Here is a 20,014-nt window from a genome sequence, read left to right on the forward strand (position 1 = left end):
CTGAGGTGGGTGTGGAGGTGGACATAGAAAACAAAGAGAGGATTACAGTAAGGGCAGACCTGTCGATCTTAAACATAGTGATTTAAAGGCTAAGAGAGCTTTTTTTTTTTTTTTTTTTTTTTTTTTTTTGGCAGTAAGAGGACCTCTCACTGTTGGGGCCTCTCCCGTTGCGGAGCACAGGCTCCCGATGCGCAGACTCAGCAGCCACAGCTCACGGGCCCAGCCGCTCCGCGGCATGTGGGATCTTCCCGGACCCGGGCACGAACCCGTGTCCCCTGCGTCGGCAGGCGGACTCTCAACCACTGCGCCACCAGGGAAGCCCCTAAGAGAGCTTTTACAAAGCCCTGCAAGCCCCTGAGCCTGGCCAGCTGACGGTACATGGGAGTTAGGTGAGCCCACACACTAGATCTGACTGCAGTGCATGGGGCTTTTGTATTTGAAATAGTTGAGAACTTTACATAGATCTGTTTTGAGCAGTTTTTGTGTGTAGTGTCTCCTTTAAAACCACAGCTCCTTAAGGCAAATATCCCAGTTTCGTGGATGAGGTAAGATGAGAACAGGAAGGTAAATACTCAGGCCAATTTCACAGCAGAGTAAAAATTAAACAGAGAGGTTGAGTATGTCATCTGAGGCCACAGAGCTAAGAAGTGTTGGAATCAGGTTATGAATCCAGGCTGTCTGAACTGCCTTAAATGATAAGCAGGCATGAACAGGGGATTAGGTGGCTGGATGGAGGAGAAGGGTTCTGCAGGCAACAGGGACAGTTGATGTGGACAAAGACAGGATCAGTGTGAGCCTAGAGAGGAAGGACACTTAGCAGACTGTGGCAAGGTAAGTGGATCAGGAAGGATACTCTTGAGTTTCAAGTACCAGAAAGTCTGACTATTGGCTGCAACACTAAAGGGAATTTACTGGTTTATACAACTGAAGATTGAGTAGTGGGCTCCAGGCAAAGACTCAACAACTCAGTGATGTCACCAAATACTAAGGATTATCTGCCTTTGGAGTCTGAAAGTGGCTGTCAGCCTGGAAGGGAACCCCCCAATTCTCAAAATACTTCATTTCTTCCTTCACGGTGGCTGCTCCCATAGTCACCAGTCAGCAGAGAGGGGAAAAGGGAAAGGCACGTCCATACTTTTCAGGGCACCGCCTACGTGGCACACATTCCTTTCATTCAATTACCATTGGCCATTATTTACTGGCAAACCCACACCTAGCCGTCAGGGAGGTGGGACGATGGAGTCTAGAAGAACGGCCTAAACTTTTAAGGAGAAAACTTGTCATGGTTCAGGCACGAGCTCCTGGTGTCTATCCCAAATACATGTCTGTCCTGACTGATCCTGAACCACACACGTCAGCTGCTTCTCCCGCTGGCCTGTGCTTCCCGCCCGCAGCCGGAGTTCCCGGCATCGGTTAGGCCCCGTGGCGGAGCAAGTCGCCACAGCGAAGCACCATGCTTGCAAAGGGGGAGCCGCTGGAAATGGCTGAAGTGGCCACTGGCCCCCGCCTTAATGTCACACCACAGCTCGCTCCATCACTGACACCCTGAGGGAGGAGCCACCAGAACCTCCCTACCGGTGGCCTCTCCCCTGCCTCCCTGGTCCTGATCTGTGGCCCTTCTGATCCCCGCAACATGCCCAGCAGACACCGACTGACTGTTCCTCTCTCATCTCCCCTGGACCTTACATTTCTTATTTTAAAAGGGTGACCTCAAGCCCTGGTCCAGCTCCGACAGACCCCTCGATTCTAGGAGGAGAAAATCTCAGAAAAAGCACAGGCCGCAAGTAAACGCCTGGGAGGCGAGTGGGGGTTGGCGAGGCCGAGCCAGCTCCTGCCCCTGGAGAGCACGCAGACGGGGGGGAGGGCCCAGTCCAGCGGCCCCGTCCACTCAGAGGGATGAGGACAAGTAACTTCCACAGGGCGTGTCTGCTCGCAGAACCAGACAGGGCAGGAGGGATGCGCACCTATAGTTGCACACACGTCTCGGGTAGCCTCACACACAACTGCGGCACCACGTGTGCAGTACCAACAGTTGCCGCGGGACGTCTCGCCGTTGTTATCGCGAGAGCAAAACCAGCGCCCCGCGCCCAGTTAGAGGCACGTCGGTTCCACTGCGCAAGCGCGGTTCTGCCAGCGCCCCTATTTTCCGTAAGGGCGTGTCGGTGCGAGGTCCAGACGCCGAGGGAGGGCCGCTTACGGGAGCTCGCCTGCGTTTTCTCCCCCTCCCCGGGTCAATTCTCCATTTCGCTTCCGGTCCCTCACTTCTGGTCCTTCCCAGTTATCCTTCCGACTCAGAAGCCGGTGGTGCGGTCACCTAGAACCTTCAGTTCCCGTCCGGGTCGGCCGCGCCTGGGGCGGCGAAGCTCCCTGGGCTAGGCCCGCGCGGCCTGAGGGCGGCGCCCTCCCTCGCACCATGGTGAGTGGGGCGGGGAGTGAGGGAGGCAAGTGGCGGGCCGGGTTCGGGGCGCCCAGGGGACCCCTGCGGGTTACAGGATCCGCGGCTGGGACGCGGGGGTCTTCGCGCCGCGTGAGCCCAGAGGCCGGAGGAGGCTGAGCCTCGGCGCCGCCGCGCCGTCCGAGGCCGTGCGTAGTCCGGACGGCGCGCTGTAGTTCCCCACCGGGAAGCCGAGGCTCCGGGAGGCGCAGGGCCGGCGCCGCGTCCCGTGGGGGGCCCAGCAGCGGTTCCTGCGCTATTTGCCTTGTGTCTGCTCTCCGGCTCCCCAACGGGGAGCTTCCCGAGGGCAGGGTATTCCCACCTCTGCCTCCTTAACGCCTGACGCGGTGTCTGGCGCGTTGTCGGGGTCCAGGGATGGACGAATGGCCGGCGTCGTGTGACCGCAGGAGGGTGTGATCGCTGTGGTCGGGCGCCGGTGGTCGGCTGCTTCATTTGTTCTAGAAGCGCTCACGACGGAGCACGCAGAGTGCCGGCACAAGGGAGATACTCTTACATGTTGGTTACCATGATGGTCTCATTAAGCGAAGCACACGACGCCGTAATAAATGGTAGAAGGTGTATTGGATGCCACTGTAGACTGATGAGCCCAAGATCCGGAGGACGAGAGAAACCGGTGGACAAAAAGCAGCCCTTTCTATTCTCCAGCCCTCGGAGGATATGCCCCGTATTACTGCTTCATACTAGCCGGCTCAGCCTCTTGATTCTGCCTCTTGTTTCTGAACTCTGACAAACATAGGGAATCGCCGGTCTCCGTTCCCTAGCAGGACAGAAGGATCCCTGAGCCTGGATGTTTCTGGCAAACTGTCACCACACACATTCATATTTGTGGGTTTCCATCACCCCTGGTACATGCCCTTATCACAAGATTTATGGTTTTTTTGGGGAAATTCCTATGAGTTCCCTCAAAAGGAAGAACCGTGACCAAATTCCTAGTACCCAGCGTGGTGTTTCAAGTATGGAGTAAGCATTGAGAAATATTAAATTAAATACTTAGAATCTGTAGGCTTTAATGAAATAGGTAGGACACAGCCTCAGCCCTCAAGATGATGGCTTCTCCTGGGAGAACCTCTGTTTTATTCCTTAGTAGGTATTGTGTTCATTTATCTACCAAACAAACTTGACAAGTTTGTTTCTGTGTCCATTGAAAGAGAGAGTCAAAAAGATTTAAATTGAGCTCGCTTTTGCTGAGCATCTGATGACTTCATGTATTTATCTCATTAAATCATCGTGACATCTTTATGAGATAAAAGGTATGATCCCTGCTGTAAAGGTGGGGGAACTGAGGCTTAGAGAGACAACTTCTCAGGGATGGTAAGTTGGAGAGCTGGGAGTGAAACTCAAGTCCTTGACTCAGCAAGTACTCTTTCTACTTACACTACAACCCAGAAAATGTGTTCGTGCCTAGCACTGTGTTTCAGGGATAATTGACTTGACATTAGTGCAACAGTATTTATATAAAACTCACTTTGTAAAAGTCAGTCTTTCCTCCCTCAAATTTCACTGGCAGGGAACAGACAGTTGTGATGCTGGGTGGAAATTGTGTGGTAGGTATAAACCCAGACAAAGGGGGGCAGCCTGGCTGGGATGAAGGGGCCACAGAAGAATTGTCTGGGACGGTGATAACACAGGTAAATTCTGAAGGATGAGTGGCCAGATCCACGGGGTTTGGGGGAGTGGAGAAGTAAAGAATTTAGGTAGAGAGAGCAGCATAAGTAAGGTCACAGGATGTGGGCATCTTGTGATTGATGTTGCGATTGTTACTGTGTTCATGTACTAGTGTAGGCATTCCGCTTGTGCCTGTGTCCTTGTGAAACTTTTCTCTACAAAGTAAATGAAACGTTTTTCTAGAGAGTAAAAGAAAAAGCTCTTTAAACATGGATGTTTTTCTTCCCTTCTCTCTCCTTTTAGGCCCGAAATGCGGAAAAGGCCATGTACGTATCAACTCGATTTCGTCTGTAAATTTCTGTTTGGTCTTTTGATATAGCTTTCTTTCTCTACCTGTGTTGAAATAGTATTCGTATAGTAGTTGCCCATACATTTGTTTTCCCCATAGTGTTTTCTGACAGCTCCCAGAACTTATTCTGGATGAACATTGGGTCGCCTGGGGTGGTGCAGGGGCTGTTAGAGTGACAGCCCATAATATTGGTCTTTTTAACATCTGGATGTGTTGCTCACCACAGTGGCCTGATGAGTAGAGTTTCCCACAGTCCAGTCCTTACACGCCGTATGGGTGAAAGGAACACAAATCCTTGTAAGCCCTACTTTTTCGAACATGGAAACCCATAACTTCTCTGTGGTTTCTTGATTGCAATATGTATATATGTTTATGAGTGATGGTTGACATTCAATATGGTCATGAGCAGATTTACCCATCCAGGAACTTGGATGATAAGAGATCTTCGAGCAGGATCTAACGGAGTCTTCTCTGTTCCCGGTAGGACGGCCTTAGCAAGATTTCGCCAAGCTCAGCTGGAAGAGGGAAAAGTAAAGGTTGGTTTAAATCTTCCTCATGAATTTTTAAATTATTGAGAAGAAGTGCAGTACAACTCCCTCCTGAACAGACTTCGGACTCCAGATCTTCCTCTTTCTCGTCCATGCTTTCCTGTGTCTTATGAGTCTGTACACTTGAATCCCAGGTAGCTGGGGCAGTGTGATGATCTGACTACTTGTGCTTCTGTCTGCTCTGTAATATGATGATTGGGTTTCCATGTTATCCCAGCACTGTCTAATACTGAATAGTACAAAGTGGGGTGTGCTGTGAGGAGCAGCTCTAACCTGAAACCAGTAATGACCTTAGCTCATGGAGACTCAGCCAGGTTAGGGGTGATATGTACTGTTGTTTGGATATTTTTTTTTTTTTAATTATACACACACCCGCGCACACACCTGTATACACACAGACATGCATGTATGTTTATGTTTGTTCTAAACACTGAGAGCTGTCATTTCCTAAGGTAGTATAAGTATGCCATGAAATGGGTATAACCGGTGTACTTCGCCATCTCTCTGTAACAACTGACCCTGAACAACACGGGTTTGAACTGCATTGGTTCACTTATACACGGACTTTTTCAACGGTAAATACTACAGAACTACACGGTTTGTGCTTGGTTGAATCTGTGGATGCGGAGGAAACACGGATGCTGAAGCCCGACTGTAAGTTAACTTAGGTTAACCCCCATGTTGCTCAAGGGTCAAGTGTACTGGACTTTTACGTTGTTTCCAGTGGCTGCCTGTACCAGGTGCAATGCAGTGAATGTTTTTGCCTGTGTAGTTCTTTCCTAAGGAGAGGCTGCAGCGTGAGCCATAAGGCTTGAAGAAGAGCACCTGCAACTGAAGCTGCAGATGTCTTTAGCCTGTTAAACATTTCAGGCTTCAGGCCTGAGTCAGTCATGAATGTTGCACAAAGCTTGTAATTTCATACAGTACAGCGGCAGCATGTGTTTTGCTTTTCCTTAGGAACGAAGACCCTTCCTTGCCTCGGAGTGTACTGAGCTGCCCAAAGCCGAGAAGTGGAGGCGACAGGTACGTGCTGGGTGAATCTGATCTTACAGGAGAACAGGTCTCTGATGGCTTTTGTACCTACATGACTCTTCAACCAGAATTCTAAGAATTTTTAATTACTCATTTTGAATTATATATTTCTTATGCTTTCAGACTTACTCAAAAGTCATAAAAATATATTGCCTTTTATTTTTTTCACAGATCATTGGAGAGATCTCAAAAAAAGTGGCTCAAATTCAGAATGGTAAGCTAGCTTGTCTGTTTAAAGTGCTCGATTCTCAAATCCACAGTTAGCCTTGGGGACGTCAGCCTCCTCTCTCAATAATCAATAGGACAAGTAGGTACAAAATGAGTAAGAACGTAGAAGAACTGAACAATAATATCGATCAGTTTGACCTAGTTGACCTTTATGGAACAGTCCACCTCACAGAAAAGAGTACCTTTTCTTTTTTTAAGAGCAAATGGAATATTCACCAAAATAAAGCATATTTTAGGTTATAACATGAATGTTAGCAAACTTAAAATAATTAAAATTTCGCAAAGTATGTTCACTGATTTTAACACAGTTAACATAGAAATGGATAACAAAAAGACATCTGGAAAATTCCTAACCATTTAGAAATTAAACATACTTCTAAACAACCCATATATCTAAGAGGAAACCTCAAGGAGATTAGAAAATATTTTGAATTGAATGAGAATGAAAACATAATGTCAGAATTCAGGGGACAAAAAAATTTATGGCATGCATGTAAAGCAGTGTTTAGGTGAAAATTTATAGCATTAAAATAAAAGAAAATAAGAAAGGTCTCAAGTCAGTGATCTAAGCTTCTACCCTAAGAAACTAAAAAGGAAGAGCAAATTAATTCCAAAGTAAGCAGAAGGAAGGAAATAATAAAGAGAAGAAGTCAATGAAATTGGAAACAAGATGAATAGAGAAAATAGAACAAAAGCGGGTTCTTTAAAAAGATCAGGACTTACCTGGTGGCGCAATGGTTAAGAATCCACCGGCCAATGCAGGGGCCCACGTGCCGCACGCAGCAGCAACGGAGACTCAGCGCAGCCAAAAATAAATAAATAAAATTAAAAAAATAAAAAGATCAGTAAAATCGATAAACTTCCAGTCAGACAGACTGATCAAGAAAAAACGAAGACACATGGGACTTCCCTGGTGGTCCAGCGGTATAGAGTCCGCCTTCCAGTGCAGGGGACACAGGTTCAATCCCTGGTCGGGGAACTAAAATCCCGCATGCCGCAGGGCAACTAAGCCCGTTTGCCACAACTAGAGAGCTTGTGTGCCACAAACTACAGAACCCATGCTCCCTGGAGCCTGCACTGCACAACTAGAGAGAGAAAGCCCACACGCTGCAACAAGAGAGAACTCCGCACACCGCAAAGAAGAGCACACACGCCGCAACAAGCCCCGCAAGGAAAGCCCGCGTGCAGCAACAAAGACCCAATGCAGGCAAAAATAAAAACAAAAACCAAAAAAAAAACCCTCAGCTAACTGGGAATTGAAGGGAACTTTTTTTTTCCCCTGATAAGGCACTTCTACCAAAAAACCTATAGCCAGCTATAGGTTGAATGCTTTCCTCCTAAGATCAGGAACAAGGTGGAGATATCGATTCTCACCGCTTCTATTCAGTATTGTACTGGAATTCCTTTCCACTACAATAAAGCAAGAAAAGGAAATAAAAGGCCCAAAGATTGGAAGGGAAGAAAAATGCTCTATTCTGAGGTGACATAATTTTCTATGTAGAAAATCCCAAGGAATCTACAGAAAGATTTCTAAAATGAATAAATGAGTTTAGCAAGATCACAGAATAGAAAGTCAATACACAAAAATCAATTCTGTTTCTGTGTACTAGCAGTGAACATTTGGAACTAGAACTTTTATTAAAGTGTTATTTACAGAAGCATCAAAACACAAGAAATACTTAGGTATAAATCTAACAAAATATATATATGATCTGTATGCTGAAAACTATAAAACAGTGATGAAAGAGTCAAAGAACCAATCAAATGGAGACATAGACAGTGTTTGTGGATGGGAAGACTCAATATAGGAAAGGTGTCGATTCTTTTTCTTTTCAAAATCTATCACAGTCAAAATCCCAGCAGTGGTTTTTGGTTTATGTTGACGAACTGTTTCTAAAATTTAAATGGAAAGGCAAAGGAACTAGAATAGCCAAAACAGTTTTGAAAAAGAAAAAAATTGGAGTATTCATAACACCTAATTTCATGATTTAATGTAAAGCTAAAGGTATTCAAGACAATTGGGTATTGGTGAAAGATAGACACACAGACCAGTTGAACAGAGTAAGAAGTCCAGAAACAGGGGCACACGTATGTGGTCAGTTGACTTCACAAAGTACAAAAGCAATTCAGTGGAGAAAGGGAGGGTTTCTCCCTTGGAATAGCCCCAACTGCTCCCGGCTCCCATCTGCCAACGACAACACCTCAGCAAACTCCCTGTCGTCATCCCTTTAAATCCGTCCCTTAGGGACTTCCCTGGCGGCCCAGTGGTTAAGAACCCGTGTTTCCACTGCAGGGGGCACGGGTTCGATCCCTGGTCAGGGAAGTAAGATACAGCGTGCTGCGCAGTGCGGCCAAAAAATAAGTAAAAAATAAAGAATCTGTCCCTTAGGCTCAGTTCTCAGGCCCTAGTCTTTCTCAAAGATGTTCCCACTTAACAAGGTGGGAACAAGCCCTTTCCTGAAAGGACTAGACTAACACAGACTGCCGCCAACCCTGATGCTGACGCTGCCTCACTGCATCTTGGCTGACATTGATTGGACGCTGTGTCCCCACCTCTAAGAGTTTACTGTTTCAGTGGTGGTATAAATGGAGCTGCAGGATTGCTTCAGTTTGTATTTCTGTGGTTGCTAATGAGGATGAAGTTTCTTCCCCCGCAGCGCTGCTGAAACTGTGCATGATTGTTGCCCTTCCATGATTTCGGTGTGGGTGTGTTTTCTTACAAATTGAAATAGTATCTTTGTGTTATGCACCTTTTTAGGTGTTGACATTCATTCTTAAGGCTACACATCGACTGGTATTTTCAAGAAACGATAGGATGTTTTTGTTTTCTAGCTGGTCTAGGTGAATTCCGAATTCGTGACCTGAATGATGAAATTAACAAGCTGCTAAGAGAGAAGGGACACTGGGAGGCCCGGATCAAGGAGCTCGGTGGTCCTGACTATGGGGTAAGCAAGCCGCAGCCCTGGGGCTGAGCTCGGGTGCTGTCTGCCTGCAGGGTGGCTCCTGCTGCCCCCGCAGCCCTGCCACAGAGCAGGCACTGGAGAGATGAAAGGAGGCTTGAAAGTGCCTGTTGCGCGTGGACAGGAAACGTGAAAGCACGGGCTAGTGGTGCTTAAAGGTCCACAGCGCAGGCCTCAGTACGTGTACTGGCCAGGTGTTCCAGAGTGAGCCGCTCAGGCTCCCTGGGCCTCTTGTTTGAAATGACCTTGGCCCCTCACAGCCTTCTCTGAACTCCTTGAGAATTGGGACAACCATTCCATGGTCGGCTTCTGTACTCAAGGGGGCCCTGGGGACATGGCTGTGTTTCCTTTCTCTGGATTCTTTAAATGCAGTATTCTAGAACAGTGACTTTCAAGCTTTTAGGCCCATGACCCACTATAAAATAAACACACACACACACACTCACTCACTCACTCACTCACTATATCACAACACAGCACTGAAAAAATACTTGGTATATGTTGCTGCACTTTGATATTTTCTATTCTGTTCTATCTTTTTTATTTTTCTGTTCTATCTTGATTTTTTAAAAATTGATGATTATGACCCATGTAATGGATTCCACGACCCGCCAGTGGGTGTCAACTTTGAAAAATGCTGCCCCAGGCCCTGCCCCATTTTCCCAGGTCATTTGAACCCGTAGTATGTAGTCAGTGGACTGTAGTATGTTATGGAAAAAATACGTGCAGTTTTTCTATGTATTTAATGCAAAACCACAGTTCTCACGTTAGTACCTGGCCTAAAAATGAGGCATTTATTCTTGTTGCAGAAGGAAAGGCACTTCCACTCCTGGAGTACCTGTGCTAGGAACGTTCTCACTGCAGCTTCAGTAGTTCTGTGATGGTGATTTTGCTCCCTGTCAGACTGCTTTAGTGCAGGGGTTTATTACCCTTCCTGGAAGGGTTACAAAATTAATATGTACAATATTCTTAAGTTCCACCACCCAGAGTCAACAGTAATGTTTTTATGTATTTCCTTGTAGAGTCTTTTTTTTTTATTAATTTTTTTTATTTGTTGGCTGCGGTGGGTCTTCGTGGCTGTGCGTGGGCTTTCTCTAGTTGCGGTGAGCGGGGGCTACTCTTCATTGCGGTGCGCGGGCTTCTCCTTGCCGTGGCTTCTCTTGTTGCGGAGCATGGGCTCTAGGCGCGTGGGCTTCAGTAGTTGTGGTTCGCAGGCTCCAGAACACAGGCTCAGTAGTTGTGGCGCGTGGGCTTAGTTGCTCCGTGGCATGTGGGATCTTCCCGGACCAGGGCTCGAACCCGTGTCCCCTGCATTGCCAGGCGGATTCTTAACCACTGCGCCACCAGGGAAGCCCTATCGTCTTTTTAATGCTAAAGAATTTTATTTTCATTTTCTATGTACAAAAGTAACATTTAGGGAATTCCCTGGTGGTCCAGTGGTTAGGACTCAGCACTTTAACTGCCGTGGCCCAGGTTCTGTCCCTCGTCGGGGAACTAAGATCCTGCAAGCCGCTCAGTGCAGCTGAAAAAAAAAAAAGTGACACGTTTAGAGTTTGTTTTACAAGATGGTGGTGATGGTTGCATGACGCTATGAATGTACTAATACCACTGACCTGGACACTTAAAAATGGTTAAGACGGCAAATTTTATGTTACGTGTATTTTAGTACAATAATAAGAGAAAAAGTAATATATTGTTATTAAGTTCAGAAAAGTATAGAGCAGAACACCATGCAGTCATGATCCTTTTAACTAGGAGCAACTTCTGGAATATTTCTGTCCATTGTTTTTCCATGAGTCCTGTAACTGAGGTCATACTCATGTATGTACAATTTTGGTTCTAGGTTTTATACTTCTTTTCAAAATGGTAACTTTGATTGTATAAAGAGTACCTACTTTTATGTAAAAGAAAAAAGAATATATAACAAAAAATATAAAAATTCTAAAGTATAAAAAAATTTATATATTCTATGTGTGGTACAGATTACATTATATATTTTCCTACCACTGAGAAATGACTACTATTAACATTTTCTACTTATCTTTCTAGAATTTCTTCTATATACATATATATTTATTTTTACAGATAATGGTTCATTATTCTAACTATATGCTTTGTTCACTTAACAGTTTATCAGACACATATGTTCATGTCAGTAAATAATCATTTATATAATTGTTTCAAAAAGCATTTCTGAGCTCATAGAAAGTTCTACGAATTGTATAGAGAAATCCTATGTACCCTTTATACAGATTTACCAGTTTTTAACATTTTTCTCTATTTGCTTTATCATTTTCTGTGTGTACCTTGAGATTTATTTTCTCTGAACCGTTTGAGGCTTAAATACATCATGTTCCTTTACTCCTTAATACTTAAGGGGTATTTCCTAAGAAATACTTTTGTGTGTATTTCCTAAGAATAAGAATGTTCTCTTATATAACCATGGTAGAGTTTAAGACATTTAACTTTGATACAATCATTTGGCTGTTTTATTGATTTTCATCCTTTATGGCCTTTCCCCTTATAGTACAGAGCCTTGTCCAGGGTCACATACTGTATGCAGTTGTCAACATCATCATTTTTAGTGGAGAGAATTCCATCTTCTGGATATTTCATTTGTCTTCTACTGCTTGTCATTTAGGTTTTTTGCAATTTTTTTAAAGCTTTTATTCACTTAACGTTATATTGTGTTTTTCTAAGTCAATAAAAGAGTTCCATACGAACCATCATTTTTAAGCTATAGGATATATTCCATCCTGAATATGCTATAATTTACTTAAATCATCCTCTTACTGTTAGGTATTTAGGTTGATTTTTAAGGGATTAAAAAAAGTACCTAAATATATTTCTGTTGTACATGAATATTTTCTCCCTTTAGCATTATTATCTTAAATCTATTTGCAAACATAGAAATACTGGGTTTAAGGATCAGATCCATTTTCTCTTCTTCCTTCCCAATAAGAAAGTTGGCCCTAAAATGCTGGATCATGAAGGGAAAGAAGTCCCAGGAAATCGAGGTTACAAGTACTTCGGAGCAGCGAAAGACTTGCCTGGCGTCAGAGAACTGTTTGAGAGAGAACGTAAGTAACTGGTGTTCGCCGGGGTGTTAGCCTGGAATTCTTGGTCCTGCTTGTAACAGTAGACATGCTGTCTGCAGGGCACTCTTCCTATGCCATTTCTTAGCCGCACAGCAGCCCCGTGTCCTCAGAGGATTATCGTTCTCAGGTGGGCACACAGTTGGGGTGAGAACGGGAACCCAGAACTGACAGGTGTCAGATTGTAGGCTCTGCCCATACCCGTCTGAGTGTGAACGAGGAATCTCCCTGTTTGCAGTTCAGTCAGCTTCATTTTCAGTTACGTGTTTAGTTGAAAAAACTCTTAACTGAAGGACACATGACACCTTGGGCCAAACCCCGAAATGCACAAGTGGAAGAGAATGAATCCAAGCCGGGTACCCTCTCCACTCCTGCCCTTCCCTCCACAGCCCTGGGAGCCTCCAAAATGCAGTTGGAAACCGCTGGTCTGGAATTTCTGTGTATCTTAATTTTGACTTTTCAAGAAGCAGTCCAAGCATTTTATAGAAAGCAGTGTGGAAAGTAGAGAAGGATGAGACCAGGATTCCTCCCACTGCTGGCGTTCTGCTGTTTCCTTCCAGTCGGTTTTCCTATTTGTTTAAAAATACAATTCTGCTCATTCTTAAATTCATTACGCACACACTGGTTTTGCATGCATGATTGACATCACTTAAAATAATTCAGAGTTTAAATATCATGCCGTTTATTATGAATGCAGTATAATTTTATTATAGATAAGTTGTAAAATACAGAAAATCAGAAAAAACACCCACGTTTTCACAACTTATAGATGATGGTTGTTGACATGTTGGGGTGTATCCCCTTCCAGAGTTTTAAGGCTCCTAAAATGAGAGTGTGCTGTGTATGTTACTTTTTTTTTTTTGCTTTTACATTGTTTCTAAATTTATTTTTATTTATTCCAGTCATACAGTATTTTTTGTTTTTTTTTAACCAAGAAAGTGCGCAACTTAGTCTTAATGCGTATAATGGAAATAGTAGCACAGGGACTTCCCTGGTGGTCCAGTGGTTAAGACTCTGTGCCTCCACTACAGGGGGCACGGATTTAAACCCTGGTTGGGAAACTAATATCCCGGATGCCGCACGGCAAAAAAACAATAAAAATAGCAGCACAGTCCCCTTGACCCCCATCCCAGTGCCCTGCTAGAGATGACCCGTCACTGGTATTATCTGTTTCGAATGTTCCCTTCCAGCCTTTTCCATGCACTTCCATGCTTATTTTCTCAACTAAATTACATCAGCATAAGTGACAGGTGACTCAACCCCAGTTACTTTAGGCAGAAAAGTCTATAAATTTATTGGCTCACATAACTGACAGGTTTGCCTTCAGGAATGGCCGGTTCCAGGTCACATTGCTCCGTTTTGCAGTTTTGGCTTCCATCCTGTGAGCTTTTTTCTCTGTCTCACTCTCCTCCTGTGGTGGCTGGTTGTCCGTCATCGACTTAAATTTTGTTCTCTCTCAGCAACAGATTTCCCCCCACCCCCCCACCAACAGTTGAAGCAGAATTCCCAGAATTGAGTCTGGTTGGCTTTGGTTGGATCACAGCTCCATCCTGTGGCCGGAATGCATGCAGTGCTCTGAGCCTGCTAGGTTTCAGCCCCGTCCTGGATGCAGCCCACGCGGTGGAGGGGTGGACAGGGTTGTGTGTGCAGTCCGTCCATGTCCTCTCATGGTTCTCCTTAGAATGCCAAGTGATGTGACGGATTAGAGAGTCTCAGGGATTAACCGTACTTGGTGTGACCATCCCTCCTTTGGCATTTAGTTATTTCTAGATGTTTATAATTATAACATTTTTGCTGATCTGGTGCTTGAAACAATGTATTATTTTTATTTTTTTGTTTCCTCCCCATTACTAATGAAATTGACAATCGAATTCAGTTACTAAATGAAATTTTCATACGTAAGAGTTTTTTTTCTTCAATTATCAGCTTTCATTCTTTGACTAATCTGTTGGATTGTCATTTCCCTTTTGATTTTCAAGTATTACTAAATATTCTGAATAGTAATTCTTAGTCTGAAAGTATTTTCTTCAGGAATTTCTCATTTATCTTTTGTGTTTGTAGTTTCTTTTGTTTTATCTGTATTCTTAGTTTTTTCATTAAATATTATGGCATTTTCTGTGTTGTTAAAGCACCTGTGAAGCAGCATTACTGGGGCTGCAGAATCGCCTCCCCTCCGCCATGCTTGAATTGCAGATCACAGTCCTTGGCTGTCCAAGTTTTCATTGTTGTATGAATAACGCTGTGATGCACACCTCTGTCCGTAAAGCTTTGCCAGCTTTTGTTTCTGTTTTTAAATTAGGATAGATTCCTTCTAAATGGACTAATTGGGTCAAAGATTTCAACACTTATTTAATTTTACTTATTTATTTATTTTAAATTTATTTATTTATTTACTTTTGGCTGCATTGGGTCTCTGTTGCTGTGTGCAGGCTTTCTCTAGATGCAGCGAGCAGGGGCCACTCTTCGTTGCAGGGCACAGGCTTCTCATCGTGGTAGCTTCTCTTGTGGAGCACAGGCTCTAGGCGTGCGGGCTTTTAGTAGTTGTGGCTCGTGAGCCCAGTAGTTGTGGCTCAGTAGCTGTGGCTCAAGGGCTTAGTTGCTATCCGCAGCATGTGGGATCTTCCGGAACCAGGGCTTGAACCCGTGTCCCCTGCATTGGCAGGTGGATTCTTAACCACTGCGCCACCAGGGAAGCCCTTAACACTGATTTTAAAAAGGGTGGTACCACGTATATAATCCCATTACTAGTGTAGAGAAGTGCCTATTTCATGATATTTTGATGAACACACCTACTGTATGCCTGCGTAACATTGTATGAGGAGGAGGCTTGAGTGAGATTATGACGGGGAATTCAGCTAAGCTGGTGAATTCTTTCTTTTAGCTCTTCCTCCTCCAAGAAAGACACGCGCTGAGCTCATGAAGGCGATCGATTTTGAATACTACGGTTACCTAGATGAAGACGATGGTGTTATTGTGCCTTTGGAACAGGAATATGAAAAGAAACGTAGGTCTGCGGGCATTTCATTTCATTGCTGCTGGCATCTGGTTTCTTTTCTCTCCCTTGGAAATGGGGTTTTATTTTTATAAGGAACATTGTTTTTTTAGGGCTTTTTAAAAAATTGAAGTAGTTGATGTACAATATTATGTAAGTTACAGGTGTACAGTATAGAGATTCACAATTTTTAAAGGTATATTCCATTAGCAGTTATTATAAAATACTGGCCGTATTCCCCATGTTGTATAATATATCCTTGTATAGCTTATTTTATCTTTTTTTAATCCAATTTTTTAAAAATTTAATTAATTAATTAATTTATTTATTCATTTTTGGCTGTGTTGGGTCTTCGTTTCTGTGCATGGGCTTTCTCTAGTTGTGGTGAGCCGGGGCCACTCTTCATCGCGGTGCGCGGGCCTCTCACTGTCGCGGCCTCTCATTGCGGAGCACAAGCTCCTGTCGCGCAGGCTCAGTAGTTGTGGCTCACGAGCCTAGTTGCTCCGCGGCATGTGGGATCTTCCCAGACCAGGGCTCGAACCCGTGTCCCCTGCATTGGCAGGCAGATTCTCAACCACTGCGCCACCAGGGAAGCCCCAGCTTATTTTATCTTAATAGTTTGTACCTCTTAATCCCCTACCGCTAAATTGCCTCTTCCCCCTTCCGTCTCTCCACTGGTAACCACTAGTTTTTTCTCTATATCTGTGAGTCTGCTTCTTTTTTGTTATATTCACTAGTTTGTTGTATTTTTTAGATTCCACATATAAGTGATATCACACAGTATTTGTCTTTCTCCATCTGACTTACTTCACTTAGTATGATAATCCGTAGGTCCATCCACGTTGCTGCAAATGGCATTATTTCATTCTTTTTTATGGCTGAGTAGGATCCCATTGTGTATATGCATGTGTGTGTGTGTGTGTGTGTGTGTGTGTGTGTGTCTGTGTGTGTGTGTTTACATACACCACATCTTATTTACCCATCCATCTGTTGATGGGCACTTAGTTTACTTCCATATCTTGGCAACTGTAAATAGTACTGCTATGAACATTGGGGTGCATGTATCTTTTCGAATTAGTGTTTTTGTTGTTTTCAGATATATACCCAGGAATGGAATTGCTGGATCACATGGTAGTTCTAGTTTTAGTTTTTTGAGAACCTCAGGGTGCTGAACTGGGGAGGATCTGGGTGTGTCCGCTAAAAGCTGCCCTCCCATCTGATTCCTGTCTGATTCCTGCCCGCCGGGGCAGGATGAAGGTGACCCTTTCCAGCAGGGAGGCCTTGGCCTCGCCCTGCATGGGGTTTGACGCTTTCTTAGAGGCCAGAGTGAGTAACGCCTGCTCTCCCTTGTGTGCAGTCAGAGCCGAGTTAGTGGACAAGTGGAAAGCAGAGAGAGAGGCCCGGCTGGCAAGAGGGGAGGAGGAGGAAGAGGAGGAGGAGGAGGCTGACATCTACGCCGTTGCCGACCAGGAGGTATTGGGGGGCGGCGCGGGACCCCTTGGCGCTCACCGCGTTCTCTGTGCCGCGGAGGATGGGGGCACGGTAGCAGGAAGCGCAGACGAGGGGCCAGGGTCGAGGCCCGGCTCTTGCCCCTGCCGCCGTCTGAGGCTTCGGCCTTCTCTCCTAGACAGTGGGGATGAAGGGCACCTTCCGGGTTCACAGGGAGGGTTTCAGAGAGGAATGGCTGTGAGGGCACTTGTTAAACTGCTTTACACCGGGCATGACTTACGTGCATCTCAGAGATGGGCCCTCCTGAACGTGCTGGAATCGGATTTATAAACACATTTGAAGCCAGTGTGTTTTAGCCCATGACCTCATTGTTTCTGCTTAAATGGCAGTGTCGGTAACTCTTCTGTAGTCTTAACCACCGTCTGTTACAGCTGGAAACCAGCCCAGAGCAGAGAAGGGACCTCCTCAGGGGGTCCCGGTTGGGGATGGAGCTGTAATCCCTCAGGCAGAGCCCCCTTGCTCCCAGCACCCCTGCAGGCCTTACTCCCTGGGCAGGTCCAGGATGGAACTGATTTGCTCGACTGAGCAAGGGGAAGGGAAGCACCCATGCCTGGACTATGGGTCAGGCCCTGTGTGACGTCACATGGCTTGCCATGATGTCAGTGGCAAGGAAGCAGGCTCAGAGAGGCTTAGTGACTTAGTCACCGTCACACAGGATCTAGCAGACCTGAGGTTCGTGCCCTCAGGCAGGCATTTGAAACAGGATGGCAGCGTGTCCTAGGAAGATTTTCTCTAGGTGCAAATAATCCATTTGCTCTTTCAAGGGATGTTTGTTTAATGAGTGGCTACTGTGAGGCCCACTCGAGGGGCAGGACAGCAAACACGCTTCGCTTGTAGCTTGAAGCCCTGGGGGACAGTCCGGTCAGCAGACACCGTGGGAAATGGCAGCTGTGATAGGAGCTCTGGTTAGCGACATGGTGAAGGCAGGGCCAGTGAAGGCTTTGCTGGGGACGTGACCCATCAGCTGAGATCCGGAAACAAGGGGGAAGTAACCAAGCGAAGAGGCAGCAGGGAACAGCGTGAGCGGACGAGCCCATGGGAGCGCGGGGGACAGAGGACGGGCCGGTGGCTAGAGGGCAGAGTGGAGGCTGCGGGAGGGGAGGTGGGCCAAGCAAGGGCCCCGGCTCCCCTGGGGAAGCATTTTCCTTTACCATGAGAGCGATGGAAAGCCATCAGAGGATGTAAAAATTGTTTATCCTGAAATGCTTAAGATTTATGGGAAGTTGCACAGCTGCTGCCGAGGGTCCTGTGTCATCCTTCACCCAGTGTCCCCAGTGGCTTGCACAGTGACAGTGCAGTGTCCACCGAGGGACCTGACGTGGTGTGATGCGCGTGGGCAGTGCTGTGTCTTTCATCACATGTGTGGATTCTTTGGGGCTACAACAGCCTTCCTTGTTGGAGTCTGCCCTGAGGAGTGGAACTTCCACCCTGGGCTCGCCTCGGTGGATGCAGCCCGACTTTCCCAGAGCCCTGGGACCAGTTTCTCCTACCAGCGGCGTCTGAGAGCTTCCGCCGCGGCTTTCCTGGCAGCTGGTGACCTGCGGCGGGGGGTGGGGTCAGGGTCCGGCCCAGAGACCTGCGGGCAGTGGACCTGCCTCCACACAGGCCTCCTTTCTCCTCATGCCTCCAGGGCTACGTCATTCCTTAGGTTATGAGCGATCTCTACTGACTCACAGGCAGCCTCTGAGTGATGCTTTCTTCTACATATGCTTTTTTCAAGTTTAATTAAAAAAATAGATAATGTATTCTCAAAACACAAAAAGTATACAGAGATTTAACACAGCTTATCTTTCGCAGCCCTGTCCTCTGTCCGCTGGCTCTCACTGAGATCACTGGCTTCTCTTTTCTTCCTCGTACAAGAGGTCGCGCAAAACACAGTGTTCTGTTGCTTCTTGTACTTAACGCTGTGTCTTGGGTGTCTCTGTGTCTGAGAACAGAGCTTCCTCGTCACTGTTTTTCCTCTTCAATGGCTGCAGGCTGGTGCACGTTATGGCGATGCCAGCACTTACTAACGGTCTCCTCTGCGCGGCCTCTGGTTGTGCTCTTTTGCAGTCTGATGAGGAGGGCGGCCAGGAGAAAGGAGGGGAGGACGGGCAGCAGAAGTTCATCGCTCACGTCCCGGTGCCGTCGCAGCAAGAGGTAGGACAGGCTGGGGGCCGCCTGGCCTCCGAGGGGCCCCACGGGGCGCTGTGTGGTTTTCTTGGTCCTTCCTGTCCCTTTGGGCGGCTCTCACTCCCTTCCACAGGGCGTTGGTCCCTGGGCTCAGGTTAGGGCGAGGCGTCCAGACGAGGCAGCATTCCGTCTACCTTGGAGGCAGCAGTCCAGCACTCTGTCGCTCACCTGCTCCCCCGGCGGAGATCGGGGCCCTCGGACACAGGGTGCTGGGCTCCCGGCCGGGCCCAGGCAGCGTGTTGGCCTTGTGGGGCCTGCGACCTGAGCCCTCCGCTCTCCCGCCCGCAGATCGAGGAGGCGCTCGTGCGGAGGAAGAAGATGGAGCTCCTGCAGAAGTACACCAGCGAGACGCTGCAGGCCCAGAGCGAGGAGGCCAGGCGGCTCCTGGGCTACTAGGGCCGAGCTGGGGCTTCCACCTAGCCCCGTGGTGGGTGAGCAGCCCGGGCTGCCTGCCGCTTCTCCTCCTCCCTCCCTCCCCTGCTCTCGCCTGTGTGCTGACCAAGGGCCGTTGGCCTGCCGGGATGCCCCGGTGTCACCTCGTACCGGTGTTTTGCTGACGTGTGAACCCACTTACTTCTGTCTTGAGTGTGTAGGACACGCTGCTCCCTGTCAGCCTTTGAGTGTCTCACGTAGCCTCCTCCTGTCATTTGGTGGGGAGGGCGACCAGTTAGTGACACTCCTAAAAAACGCAGATGTGTTTGTAACTCCTCTGGAAGGATGAGAAGGTGTGTGGGCCCCGAGCCCACATCCCACACGTCGCAGTCCGCGGAGCTCCACCTTCGGGGCAGCCCTGCCCTCAGTTCAGACCCCTCAGCTGGCCTTGCTCCTTCCTGCCCAGGTGGCAGGAGTTTGAGTTTGCTACTGCTGTCTAGGACTGGTTCTGCAGAGAACTATTTTTATTAAAGATTTTTGTGTGAAAGGCAACCTCCGGGTTTGGGCTGCCTGTCTTGAGGCCGTGTCTGCACTGGGACCTAAGTGAGGTTCACAGTCACCGCAGGGGACGGGGTTCCGAAACACGCAGCCCTGGTGTGGGAGGGCTGGGACCAGCGGCGGCCTGTCTGGGAGCTGA

The 20,014-nt window shown here is 46.9% G+C and overlaps 1 protein-coding gene across 1 annotated transcript; it reads left to right on the top strand.

Moving 5' to 3' along the window:
- The first annotated feature begins 1,707 nt into the window (after nucleotides 1-1,707).
- Nucleotides 1,708-19,869, top strand: ISY1 (ISY1 spliceosome associated protein). Its single transcript, XM_027098482.1, has 11 exons — nucleotides 1,708-2,416; nucleotides 4,364-4,386; nucleotides 4,894-4,945; nucleotides 5,915-5,980; nucleotides 6,161-6,203; nucleotides 9,050-9,162; nucleotides 12,140-12,257; nucleotides 15,154-15,276; nucleotides 16,622-16,737; nucleotides 18,826-18,912; nucleotides 19,234-19,869. Exons 1-11 carry the CDS (start codon nucleotides 2,414-2,416, stop codon nucleotides 19,339-19,341), a joined length of 852 nt encoding a protein of 283 aa, XP_026954283.1. The 5' UTR covers nucleotides 1,708-2,413; the 3' UTR covers nucleotides 19,342-19,869.
- Nucleotides 19,870-20,014: the final 145 nt, after the last annotated feature.

The sequence above is a fragment of the Aethalodelphis obliquidens genome, unplaced genomic scaffold (assembly GCF_003676395.1).
Source record: "Aethalodelphis obliquidens isolate GAN/ISIS:26980383/991018 unplaced genomic scaffold, ASM367639v1 scaffold123, whole genome shotgun sequence".
Lineage (NCBI taxonomy): Eukaryota > Metazoa > Chordata > Mammalia > Artiodactyla > Delphinidae > Aethalodelphis > Aethalodelphis obliquidens.